The sequence below is a fragment of the Piliocolobus tephrosceles genome, chromosome 11 (assembly GCF_002776525.5).
Source record: "Piliocolobus tephrosceles isolate RC106 chromosome 11, ASM277652v3, whole genome shotgun sequence".
Taxonomy (NCBI): domain Eukaryota; kingdom Metazoa; phylum Chordata; class Mammalia; order Primates; family Cercopithecidae; genus Piliocolobus; species Piliocolobus tephrosceles.
The window spans coordinates 73,452,684-73,466,670 of record NC_045444.1 but is presented as its reverse complement, the minus strand read 5'-3'; the positions used below and the strand labels follow the sequence as shown (position 1 = coordinate 73,466,670).

At 33.4% G+C, this 13,987-nt stretch overlaps 1 protein-coding gene across 2 annotated transcripts in view; it reads left to right on the top strand.

Annotated features, from left to right (window-relative positions):
- The window catches only part of CALCRL (calcitonin receptor like receptor), a 104,679-nt gene that overhangs the window by 53,469 nt on the left and 37,223 nt on the right, over positions 1-13,987 (top strand). Inside the window, exons 1-7 of one of the 2 annotated variants that reach the window (XM_023212398.2) lie at positions 601-705; positions 5,913-6,003; positions 6,178-6,347; positions 8,383-8,469; positions 10,645-10,777; positions 13,216-13,326; positions 13,430-13,542. In XM_023212398.2, coding sequence (XP_023068166.1) covers positions 8,416-8,469; positions 10,645-10,777; positions 13,216-13,326; positions 13,430-13,542 — 411 coding nt within the window. In that variant the 5' untranslated portion in view covers positions 601-705; positions 5,913-6,003; positions 6,178-6,347; positions 8,383-8,415. Of the gene's footprint in view, positions 1-600; positions 706-5,912; positions 6,004-6,177; positions 6,348-8,382; positions 8,470-10,644; positions 10,778-13,215; positions 13,327-13,429; positions 13,543-13,987 lie in introns of those variants that run through there. The other variant, XM_023212397.2, reaches the window with a different exon arrangement.

The window sequence follows — 13,987 nt, the reverse complement described above, 5'->3', positions numbered from 1 at the left end:
AGTATGATACAGGGCAAAGGGTAAAAATTTAAGGTCAGAAAACCTGAGTTCTGAGCTTGGAGTCAGACCTAAGCATCTTTGTGACTTTGGCCAAGTCACAGTTTGCATGCTGGATTTGCCTGGTTTGTTCAGTCAGCATTATTATTGTCATGACTAACAGAATTTGTGTATTTATGATTAAGCAAGTTTTTTTTTATATCTAATCATGTAATTTAACACTTGAAATAATCCGACAAGGTGAGCTATGATAAAAGTTATAGGCAACATTGATTTAGCCAGGCATTGATTGGCATTATCTCATTTACCAGTCACATTAACCTTCGAAAACCAGCCACTACTTTTATGCAAATTTTCAGGTCAGAAAATCAGTTTAGGGAGTTTAAGTGTATAAGAACTGGCATTAAAGATATATTTCTTTGACTTTAGTGTATGTCTTCTAATAAGTATGCAACAGAAAACAGGAAACTCAATTAATGATCAAGTTTTATACTCATTTTCTAGTTGAGTAAACCAAGCAGAAAATAGTTGAATTGATTTTCTTAAAATTACACAGCAAATTAGAAGCACCTTAGAAGAACCACTTCTAGCTAATGGGATTGTCTTGCAGGAGGATGAATGTATTGTAAGGTTAAGAGGAATGACTGGCTAGTTGGGAAGCAGAGTTACTACTTCGGTTTGATGGAAAAGAAATGTAATTTTTGTCAGGTAAGGATTTTTATTAGTTTTCTATCCTGGCTGTAACAAATGACCATAAATTTAGTAACTTTAAACAACACTTACTTACTATCTATCTCACAGTTCTATTGGTCAGTTCTGTTGGCTCGGTTGGTTTCTTTGTTTCAAGTGTTACAAGGTCAAAATAAAAGTAATGGCAGGGTTACATTCCCTTTTGTAGACTCTGGGGGAGAACCTGCTTCCAGACTCATTCAGATTGTTGGCAGAATTCAATTCCTTGTGGTTGTAGGACTGAAGTCCCCATCTCTTTGCTGGCTTGAGGCCACTTTCTAGTCCTTGCATGTGGGCTCCACAGCAGAGCCAGCAACAAGGAATCAACTCTCTCTTATGCTTCCACCTTTTCTGCTTCCCCTTGTGCTGCTTTCTCTGACCCTTCACCCTTTCTTTTCTTCTTTTAAGAGCTCAAGTTATTATCTGAAACTAACTTGGATAATTCGAGATAACCTAGGTCAATCATTCTATTTTAAGATTCATAACCTAAATCATAGCTGTAATCAAAGATTCTGGTGAATAGGGCACGAAAATGTTTGTATGCCTGTCATTCTGCCTGCCACGTGATTCTTCTCTCTATGCCAGAGATCCTCAACCCAAGCTATATATTAAAATCACCTGGGAAACTTGAAAAAATGCTTGTTCCTGGGCCCCAAGCAAGATGACCTGAATCAGAAATTTTTGGAGTAGAATCGAGTCAATGTTCTTTTTTTATGACTCAAGAAATTATAATAGGCTTGAAAGGGTTAGGAATAACTAAAAACATCAGGTTTCTTCAACATGATTGAATTTATTTTATAAGTAATCTACTTTAAAAACACTTTCTGTATACCCTCTTTATGCAATCGCTTTGTTAGGGTGTGTAGCCATGGAGATTAATATGCTGCCTGCCCTATTCTTACTGTGCTCACAATCTCATGGCAGAGAAACATAAAGAAATAATTATAAGGTTACATGGTGTGTTTTAAAATAGATATTTGAATAATTTGCTCTGGGAGTTCTGTGGCATTCATAATGCCTGGGAACACTACTGAACATTTTGCTTGATTTATACTTTGTAGTTCATTTTAAAATAGTCTCACCACTACCTAGAAACAGTGAAATACAAGTGTGTTCAGGTTTTGGCATGTCCCAGTGAGGATGAAATATTTATATTATGCTTTCCCAAGTATAACAGGCCAATAATTTACTTCGGTGCCTACTAAACATGCAGATTCCTAAATTCTTCTCCAAAAGGTTCTGTTCCAGAGGGTCCTTGGTGGGCCCTGGCCATTTTAACATTTTCAGCAAGTTTTGGAGGTGATTCTGATGCAGGTGGCCCACAGCCTCACACTTTGAGGATGTGGTGTGTACTACATCAGTGATTTGGCACCTGCTCACTCAATCGCTTAAAGAATAATGCATGACTCAAATGACATCCTAAAGAGGACATATAGCTTAAGTTGCTTATATCAGTAACATGTCTTCAGGAAAGTGAAGCTTCTTTATGTTTTGTTTTACTAGCTGCTTTACATATTAAAAGTGTGAGTGGTATTCCAAGCTAGGTTGAAGTGGGCACTAAAACCTTACACTGGAATTTCTTTTACATACTTTATTTGAGGCCAGGTACAGGAGCTCATGTCTGTAATCCCAACAATTCGGGAAACCAAAATGGGAGGATTACTTGAGTCTAGAAGTTCAAGACACCAGTAAGCTATGATCATACCACTACACTTCAGCTGGGGCAGAGTGACATCCTGTCTAAAAAGACTCTATTGGAAGTAAAGATTGTAACTTGCAACAACAATTCTAGCACAAAGACTTAGCTTTTCCAAAAATAAGCAGTGAGAAAAATAAGTTAACCAGGCTCTTGCACTTTGACATTTCTTAAATTGTGTAGAATGATTGAAATAAGTTTCCATTTGCCATGCAAGTGTGGAACACTGGGATTGGAGTAGAGTGTTTATTCCTTGTTTTGATTCAAGAGATACGTAGCTTGTCTAATATTCCATAAGTAAGGGAAAGCATATAATATAACATATAGCACACAGCTCAACTTTGCTCACACAACGGTTCAGGTTGGTGAACCTTATGGCAAATTAAATATGTATAGAAAGTACTTCTGTTAGCCAACTTTATAGTTAATGGATACATAAATGAAAAACAGAGTATGGTTTAGAGCCTGAAAAATCAAAGGTATTTCAAAAATACTGAAATAGAAGATTAAGTTATTATTTTGCTTAATCTTGGAGTGAACATACACTCAATATTAGTGCTAGGCGACTCAATGAAAATAAGAATTATTATAAAGAAACGTAAATTAATGGAAAGTATGTATAGGAACAATACAAATTTTAGAAAATAAGAAATAGGCTTGCAAGGCACTGGTATGCATGTTCAGGATTTTTTTTGTGTGTTCTTATAAATATTGATTAAGTCACATTGGTTTCTAATGCTTATGTACAGTAAAACATGCTTTTACACTATTATATGTCAAGAAAATTGCCCTCTTAAAATTTAAGTATTTGGGAAAATTTTCTTGGAGGGAATTTGGGAAAATTGTCTTTGTAGATGTATGATATATTAAGAAATAAAACCAGAATGGTAAGTTACATAAATTCTTGAGTGACTAGGCAGTAATATTTCAAAAGTTATTTCAGATTTTAAGACATTTTTATTTTTCAGAGTTCTTTTTGTAATGAAATATATCATTTTTATTTTAATGTTGAAGATGTTGGGGGCCAAAGCACGGAAAACATTTTGAAATAAAGGGCTTTTAAAATTCTTTTCATATGATAAAGAAAATTATTTCATTTCTAGTAATAAACACTTTGTTTAATTTTGGAAAAGGAAAATAAAATAGTACTTATAGGAACTATGAAACTAGCAGCTCTTGAAGAGAAAATGCCCGTACAAACTAGTGGTGCCAATATGATTACAAATTTACTTAACGGTATAAATTAGAGCTTTCACAACTCTGAAGTACTTTTCCTACTAAACAAACCTTAGAACACGTGGAAAAATCCTCTGGCAGGCTTAATCACTTAACTTGACTTCTTTTCATTATTTGCCTGGTCTCTCCTTAAAATTAAATGGAAACTATTATATTTCATGATGTAACATGCAGTTCAATTATCAGTAAATAATTTAACAAGATCTGAAAGAGATGAAAAATGATTTGCCTAACAGCTTTGGTCAACTAGCATCAATTGTATTTTTGTGAAGATATATTTAGAAAAAGCTAAATATAGAGAGAGAGTACTTGCTGAATCAGCCAATTAAAGGCATTATGCAGAGAACCAATGAGCTAAAACCAAGGATTACAGTTAAACATACTTCTCCTGAGAACAATGCCATCATTTCATCTCCCAGTATGAGAGTCTATCTAAGTTGACTTTCAGTTATATTTGCCAAGGCATTTTGCACATGTCTTGCCATGATTCGTCTATTATGGAATTTGAGACCTCTTGGTGAAAGAGATGATTCTTCCATAACTGCCACTCACCACATGTGTCTGCTGGCAAGGAAAACTTTGATAGGTCCTTTGCAAAGTAGATGACTCAAGTGACTTACACAGTGAAAAATACAACCTTATTCCTAGTAGCACAATTGCCAGATCATCAGGGAATAGGGTAAAGAAGAAAAGCTATAAAATTGGAAATATTTGCATTAATAAATATTTTGTGAGTTTAATACTTTTTATTTATTGATATCAGGATGATTTAGTTACCACTAAGAGACATTTCACTAAGATACTTTTTGGGATTCTGATTTTGAAGTCTATTAGGTAAGCAACAAAAATAATGGTCATGTTGGATGAAATGTTTTTCAAATATGTGGGGTTTGGAAAACCTTCTAACATGATTTTTGAAGCACTTTGCCCCTCAATATTTGGATTACACATGCATATTAAAGGAAATTTAATCCTGACTCATGTGTAGATCATTAAAAAATTATTTTGTAAAACATATCTGATTTTCAAATAGAATAATATTTATTTACATTGTTACTAGCATATTTAAATATATATACTTTTATACAGAAAAATATGAACTACTAATATCTCAAGTATGTACTACAATGCCTTAAATGTGGCTTAACCTTTATGTCTTCCAAATGCAGTGTAGAAAACTACTGTTTATTTAATATCTAAGCAATCACAAAATTCAAAACTGAATAGTTTTCAGGATTTTATTTTGTAAGAAAATAGACATGTAGCTATAAGAAACACCCCCACAATTTTCATTGTCAGTACATATTCAAACACTATCTAAAACTTTCTAAGAAGATAAATTACAATGAGTACTTATTATCAGTGTTCTTGATTGTGATTTTAGGATCCTAAAGTACTTTACTGGTTCATGTTTTAATTCATTTACTCATTCACATATATGGGAAACATTTATTAACTGTCAGTCACAAAGGATGCAAAGATAAATCAGATGTGAAACCAAATCCACAAGGGAAATAGATCACATTTCCAGGTGAAATGTGCATGTAAGAGTATTATATAATAATGAATTGTAAATTGCTTTAATTTTTTGTTCCTTAACAGAAATCCTAGTAAATTATCATTAATATGATAAGTAGAGTTCTAGGAGTTACTATATCTGTTTACTATTTTCAAGTCTTCAACAAAAATGTGTACAAAAATAAAAACCAAAAACAAAACAACCCTACTTTCTTTCACTTTGCTATTAATACTTGATAATAATTAAAGCTCCACTGAGAAGATTAAAACACAAAATTTATTTTTAAAGGCAGTATAATTTAGAATGATTGTGGAATTATATGACTATAGCTACAATAAATAAACAAATATTTATCTAACTTATAAATGCCTGAGGAAAATATTTTAGTAATTCTATGAAAAAAATGTAAATATCTAAAATCAACAATTTTTCAAGTGAAAACGACATAATCACTCTTTAAAAATTATTTACTCATAGAAAATACATACATTCTAGACCAAGTGTGTTCTCATAACATAGATTTATAATTCATATTGAAACATCACATGCTGTGATTCTGATAATGCTATATAATAACTCAAATATATTGTAAGCAAAAGAGGTTTTTAAAAGTTGGAATCGATCAATAAAAGTATGATCTTAGCAGCAGTATTTTCTTTGAAGTTTTTAATGTATCATGGAAATAATTTTGGTCATTAGCGTAATATTAAATTATTACATTCATCAATATTTCAGGTCTTGACCCCTGAATTTAAGAAATTCTTAAAGACAATGTCAAATATGATCCAAGAGAAAATGTGATTTGAGTCTGGAGACAATTGTGCATGTAAGTATTGGGAAATTAAATTTTCTTATGGTAAAATGTAATATAAACTAAAATATTAACTTATTAATTACTGAATTAAAGAAACTTTGATCCATTGTTTTCTGTCTCTAACAACACTATGCTTATTAAAATTAATACAATGATTCATGATATTTTGGTTGTATTTTTCTCAAGATCATCTAATAATAAAAACCCAGACTACCTGATAGAAGGGAAAACAATATTCGAAAGATTGCTACCACTAAAAAGAAAACTACTACAACTTGACAAGACTGCTACAAACTTCAATTTGTCAACTACAACTTGACAAGGTTGCTATAAAACAAGATTGCTACAACTTCTAGGTGAGTCATTGGCGAGGGCTAGCAATGGCACCAATTGTGTGTGACAATTAATGGTGTGCTCTCATTGAATGTCATAATAAAAATAATAAGCAAACATGTGAACATGTAAAAAAGGTTTTTATAATTCTTTTTCCCAAATTAGCCCTTTAATAAAAATCATTACTAGTTTGCTAACAAAATTAAATCTAAGCTCACAGTTTAGTGGCAAATATCTGTTGATTGGAAATTTTTTCTCTCCTTTAAAAATAGTGTTTGCATGTTCAGTGTATTAGTCCATTTTCATGCTGCTGATAAACACATACCCAAGACTTGGCAATTTACAAAAGAAAGAGGTTTAATGCACTTACCACGTGGCTGGGAAGGCCTCACAATCATGGCAGAAGGTGAAAGGCACATCACATCATGGCAGCAGACAAGAGAAGAGAGCATGCGCAGGGAAACTCCCATTTTTAAATCCATCAGATCTTGTGAGCCTTATTCACTATCAGGAGAACAGCAGTGGAAAGACCCACCCCTATGATTCGTTTATCTCCCACCGGGTCCCTCCCACAACACGTGGGAATTATGTGAGCTACAAGATGAGATTTAGGGGGGGACACAGAGCCAAACCATATCATTTAGTTAAATGAATATCATATTATATGGCTACATCCTGACAATATGTCAGAGTAGGTTGCTCCCGGACTTCACAAGGTGTAAGCATTTGGAAATACACTCCAGCATTTCTTGTCTCTTCGAATTAGGAAGCCAGTGGGTAGCATTTTAGAGGCCATTTTTCATTAGCTCAGAATTGTATTTAGTATTACAAATATTCAAACAAATATTTTATTTGATACACTTAATTCCCTGAAACCTTATTTCAATAATGTAGATGACTTAGGGAATCTTTTATTTCCTAATTTTTAAAAAAATTGATTTTCAGTAGTGAAGAATAATTTCTATTAAATTATAAGGACATTTTTATGATGTATAGATGTTGATTCTCAAGAAATTGTTTCAGAACAATTTCCTTCCTTAAATTACTGAGGAGTCAGAAAATTGAAAATGAGATGAATACTTACAGAAAATAAAAGTAAGCTTTTTTTTTTTTTTTTTTTTTTGAGGCAGAGTCTGGCTCTGTCCCCCAAGCTGGAGTGCAGTGGCGCCATCTCGGCTCCCTGCAAGCTCCGCCTCCCAGGTTCCTGCCATTCTCCTGCCTCAGCCTCCCGAGTAGCTGGGACTACAGGCGCCCGCCACCTCGCCTGGCTAGTTTTTTGTATTTTTTAGTAGAGACGGGATTTCACCGTGTTAGCCAGGAAGGTCTAGATTTCCTGACCTCGTGATCCGCCCGTCTCGGCCTCCCAAAGTGCTAGGATTACAGGCTTGAGCCACCGCGCCCGGCCAGAGGTAAGCTTTATAATAAAATGTGCTATCAAAAATTTTTATGTCCATGAAAACTCTTTATTTTAATGCCTTTATAATTTGACCCCAATTTTGGTAAAGGCAAAAACTGCAAGTTGTTTTCTAATTACCTATCTATCTATCAATCAATCATCTATCTATCTATCTATCTCTATCATCTGTAAGTTTTTCTGTTTGTAAGCCTAATTAAATTAAATTAAAATGTATTTATAAGCTCCTTAACATTTTATACCATAATGCTTTTAAACATTTGCAATTGTGATCTATTTTAATCTGCTGGTCAGGGTGGCTCACCCCTGTAATCCTGGCCAACATGGTGAAACCCCATCTCTACTATAAATACAAAAATTAGCTGGGTGTGGTGGCACGCACCTGTAACCCAACTACTTGGGAGGCTGAGGAGGGAGGATCGCTTGAACCTGGGAAGTTCAGGCTCCACTGAGCTGAGATTGTGGCACTGCACTCTAGCCTTGTTGACAGAGTGAGACCCTGTCTTAAAAAAAATGATTAATCAAATCTTTAAAGTAAAATTATTGAATTATTGTGTAGTTTTAAAATAAATTTTCTGTTAAGAACCATCTGCATTTATTTCATAAATATTGATGAATTATACTTCTTTTATCTTCTGTTGCAGTTTATGTGATATAGCATATTTCATTTTGGCTTAATGATGGAGAAAAAGTGTACCCTGTATTTTCTGGTTCTCTTGCCGTTTTTTATGGTAAGCATAAAAATATATACGATTATGTCTGTTTTCGCTTCCAGTATACCTATAATTGATAAAGAATATTAAAGAAGTTACTAGATACAGAAATTAATTACATTTTTATATCCAATTGATACAGCAATAATGTGTTTTCATTCAGTGTATGCTTTTAGTCCTATAACAGGCATAAAATGAGAAGGAAGTGGAGGGGATAAGAATGGGAAAGATGAATACACACAAATGCGTAAGACACCAGAGGAAAGTAATCAGAGATTGAAAAAGAAATGGAATGACTCTGTAGTACATGTTGTACATAGTAGAGAAAATAGTTTCAGCCAGAATTGTAGATTCAGAGTTAGATCTATTAAAGAAGTGATTTTCCCATTGATGTTTCTCCCATTCTGCCAGTTGATTGACATATCTTGATTGCAAGGCAATTTAGAACCATGCACTTTGTTTTAAATTTATTTCCTCAATCATTCATTCAAATTAGCAGATATTGATGTCAAATTTGGGGCAGGTGTGTGCATAAGTGTACACACTCATCTGCCCCTGTACATGTATACACTGGGGATATGGTGCCCAAGGTCAAAGGTAGGCAAATAAGACAAAAAACTAGATTGCTCTGCTGGAGGAGTCATATACTTCATACATTAATTTTATTTTTAATTATAGTAATGAATCACCCATATTTTTCTCTACCTCAAAATAAAATATTGACCGTGCTCTTATCTCATTATAAACATGAGAAACCAAGAGAGCTACTCTTATCTACTCCTGTGGCAGCAGGAATTTTCTTGAGGTGTTTCCAAGCAAACGCCACAAAGATGGAAACAATACAGAGAATACAGAAAACCTAAATGAGAAAAAAACAAACAAACAAACAAAAAAAAAAAAAAAAAACAAGAGTATATTCCTGTCAGCATTTGTATTTGAAAACATTTTCAAGTCTAGGAGCAGTCCAAATTCTGCACTTCTTAGATGATATCTTTAAGTTGACTTCAGCTCCCACCCTCCACTGAGCGAGCTGCAGCTAATTCTGTAACAGATTAGCAACTGATTATTGTAATTAAGAAATTATGACTCTTCCTCTTGAATTCATTTAAGATAGTGTATAAATCAGAGTCTGTGTTCCAAGTAGGGATAAAAATGATACAGATTTATGCACTTTCATGGACTTTTATGTGGTTTTCAAATACGTTAATTTTCTTGATGTTCCACATTTCCATTTATTACTTGTGTAGCACTACCACGGCATAAATCTTTATTTGGAAATTAAAACAATAAAGGAATGAAAGAGTTAATGTTAAATGGTGGTCACACAATGGTAAAACTTGAGCTTGAGTGGAATGTCATTTTGACTTTACTAAATTCAACTTCCTGCTAGAAAAAAGAAATACTACAATGAGGGGACAAAGGAAGGATAGGAAGATAACAGCTTATGGAATATAATTAATATAAATTATGCAATAATTACTGCTAAAAGTGTTAAAAAGAGGTTTATTTGGGCTTCATATTATAAATCAGAAAAAAAGTCATATGGAAACTAAAGTAGAATTGAAGCTTAAAATAGTGCTACTATATTGGAAGAAAATAAATACATAACTTGTCCAAAAACATTACTGAAGTGCATACAAGAAAAATTTCTATTTACCAATATCATAAATGACATTGCCATTATTTGGATTATCAAAATATCATAACAATGGCAATACATTGTAAGTATTTCCATGTGCCAGGTATATCTCCTCTGTTATCTTGATACTATTTTATACTATTTTACAATAAGGAAGCAGAGGCTTAGGGAGAGGGGACAGACAATATCTTGCCTTCATTCACAGAGCCAGGAAAAACACTGGGGTCAGATTGGAAGACATCTCTCTCTACATTCCAGAACACATATTAAGGAATGTCCTGGAGCTGGCTATCACAGGCTTCTGAGAACCAACTGTGCTTTCCCACTCTGCCAATGGTGACTTCTTGTTGGTGTTTTGAAATTGGACATGGTGGGGATATTTATACCATGGAAATAGCAAACACTACAAATTGGGGATTTTTCCCCAGAGAGCCAATTTATCTTCCAGTACATCATTGCACTTGCTGTTTTCCACTGTGACAGACTGCCTTTGACAAACACATTTTCATAATCCTTTTCATGAAGTTGATGTTGTCGTTTTTTTAATCCCTTAGATTTTTGTTACAGCAGAATTAGAAGAGAGTCCTGAGGACTCAATTCAGTTGGGAGTTACTAGAAATAAAATCATGACAGCTCAATATGAATGTTACCAAAAGATTATGCAAGACCCCATTCAACAAGCAGAAGGTAAGCATGGCCACTTAATTGTAAATGCATTTGACATATTTTTAAAAGAAAACTACCCCCATTATATCATCATAAGTTCCTTAGGTCCATTATTAAAAATAGATTAATTGCTACCTTTTTGTATATGTGCAGTTTTAATTATGTTTGAAGAACATTTTATGACATCATGTTATATTGCTTTTTAAAAACAATAAAAATATGTGACAGTTTTCTGTTTAGTATGATTCTTTTTATGGTGCAAAGATATTTAAATCAAATAAGTATTAATATTAACACAAAAACACAAATCTTAATGACAGTTGACTTTTTCAGTTTATGTAATTGTGTATTTCTTTTTTTTTTTAACTACCTGCTTGACAGGAGGTTGCATAATAATATAATGAATACAAAAGTGTTGTTTTGCATAATACACACAATTTGCATAGTAGATTTGGTGGCAAAGTTAACGAAATCCAAGTGCTTCTGTTTACATTAAGACATTCTTTTGCTTTTTTGGGTAACATTTATTGAGAGCCTACTAAGCACCAGATGTTTGCCTAGATTCTGAAGATAAAAGATGAGTAGCACAAGCAGAGTTGCCAGATAAAGGAAAACAAAAACAGGTCCTATGTTTTACCTGGCAACCTTAAAGAAAGGGTTATTTTCAAAATATCAAATGTAAAACTCACAGTAAAATAAAATTTAAAAGACTCTTTAGATATTTTTAACATTGAAACCCTTCCAAGCCTTCTTGCTATCTATTATGTAAAAGTAGATTTTAAATTTAATTGTTGAACAATAGGAATATCTTTGTAAAGTTTCATAATGAAAGTATTCTGTGGTGAAAGAAGTTTGGAATCATTGCATAATACATCTTCTTGAAGTTTCATAATATACTTTGTGATTTTAAATACCGTAGAAAGTCTTGCAATAAAGAGCTATTTTTATTTCGACTTTGGGTCTCTAAAATCCATTTGACCAGAGAGACTTTTTTCATGGAATACCTACTTATATCTCACTCAAATGCCATAAAACACAATTTCAAAAATTCTGCACCTTGCACTCTATCACATTACCAATGCTGTAGCGAATTAGATAGATTCTTTTGGAGCTGTGATATGGACATATCTGAGATGCTTTGTAAAACTACATCAAGAATTTTTTTCCAATAGGCCATGAAATGTATTTTATCTAGAAATATATGGATTCAAATTATTTAAATAATTGTCCAAAAAATGACAGGGCAGAAAACATTATCTAGGGAAACAAATTTTAAATTTTGTCAAACATTAAAATTGAACTAAAAACAAAATTTTTTTAGTTCAATTTACTTGAACTTACAGGCCATCAGAATTTTGTTCTATTTTCATGAGGGCTAGATAAATTCCGATATTGCTTTGCAAATCTATTAAAAACAATAAACATCTCATGCAGCAATCAAGGTTCTATCTCTACCTGACAAGTTAGAAAATTACTTTTGGGCCAGGTGTGGTGGCTCACACCTGTAATCTCAGCACTTTGGGAGGCCGAGGTGGGCGAATCAAGAGGTCAAGAGATTGAGACCATCCTGGCCAACATGGTGGAACCTTGTCTCTACTAAAAATACAAAAATCAGCTGGGTGTAGTAGCGCGTACCTGTAGTCCCAGTCACTTGGGAGGCTGAGGCAGGAGAATCACTTGAACCCGGGAGGTGGAGGTTGCAGTGATCCGAGATCACACCACTGCACTCCAGCTGGCGACAGAACGAGACTCCGTCCCCCCCCCCCAAAAAAAGAAAATTACACTCTTGATTATAGATTGTTACAACATTTGAACATTGGTCGTTTAATTTACCTATGCCTCAAAAAAAAAAAAAACTGTATATCTTAATGTAAGAAGTTCCTCCTTTAATTTTGGAGAAAAATGTGAGATGATTAAACATTCTACTTTATTTGAAAAGAAAAGGAATGAAGAGCCAGAATTTGGTGAAGGGGCCTAAATAAGTATCTTTCAGGGTTACAACGGTATAATAGGAAATATTGGAATATTGATTTGCTTGCTTCAGAAAATACTAACACCTTGCCCTAAGAATATAGTTTCTAAAATGAAACATGTTTCTAATTTCCCGTTATTTTCTTATGTTAAGCATAGGGACACTAATTAATCTCTACATTATGGCTAAGGACAACTAGCAAAGACCATTTGATTTATTAAACAAATAGCTATCTTTGACAATTAGAATTAAATCTAAACTTTATATATTTAGATATTTTAAAATTGAATTTAGAATTTAATTCACAAATTATTATAATATTACTTGGTGGGAAGCCAAATCATTTCTATATATAGATTTTTATATAATATCTGCATTTTCAGTAGATAGCCTTTACTCCACATCAGTGTGAAACCACTTTTAAGACTATGTCTTCATGTATAAGTAGAGGGATTTAATTATCCCTAATTTTTACTTCCCCACTAAGGTGTTTATTGCAACAGAACCTGGGATGGATGGCTCTGCTGGAACAATGTTGCAGCAGGAACTGAATCAATGCAGCTCTGCCCTGATTACTTTCAGGACTTTGATCCATCAGGTAAAAGCAGAAATGTATCTACATATCTCCTTGACATCTGTTTATTAAGCCCTAGGTTAATTAAATTACTGTTTTCCCTTTTTTTTTTTTTTTAATTTTAAAGAAAAAGTTACAAAGATCTGTGACCAAGATGGAAACTGGTTTAGACATCCAGCAAGCAACAGAACATGGACAAATTATACCCAGTGTAATATTAACACCCACGAGAAAGTGAAGGTATGTCATAATTCTGAATTGAAATTTAACTTACACTATCTATTTAAACAGCTTGTTTGTCCAATACTGTATTGAAGAAAATAAAGTCATTATTCCATTCCCTTATAAATTCTTTTCATAATATAATTTGAGAAGAATAATGAGGAAATATATCCGTGGAAAAAAATTATTATTGATTTTGTTATTACACTGAAAAAGCAATCCTGTTAGGTAAGAGTGTAATTTACAAGTCAATGTTTCAGTATTGGGGTTTCAAATTTTCCAAAGAAAACATACCTTAAAAGTGTAAGAAAAGGAAAATCTTTCATTTGCAGTGGAATTTGTAGAATGACCTCTGAAACTGCGCTCAAGTAAACAGGATAAGCCCAGCAGGGTTTAAAGTGTCCTGGCTCTCCCTCAGCAGAGGGCTCCCATTCTGACTGGCTCTTAGGTCACTCGCATTAAC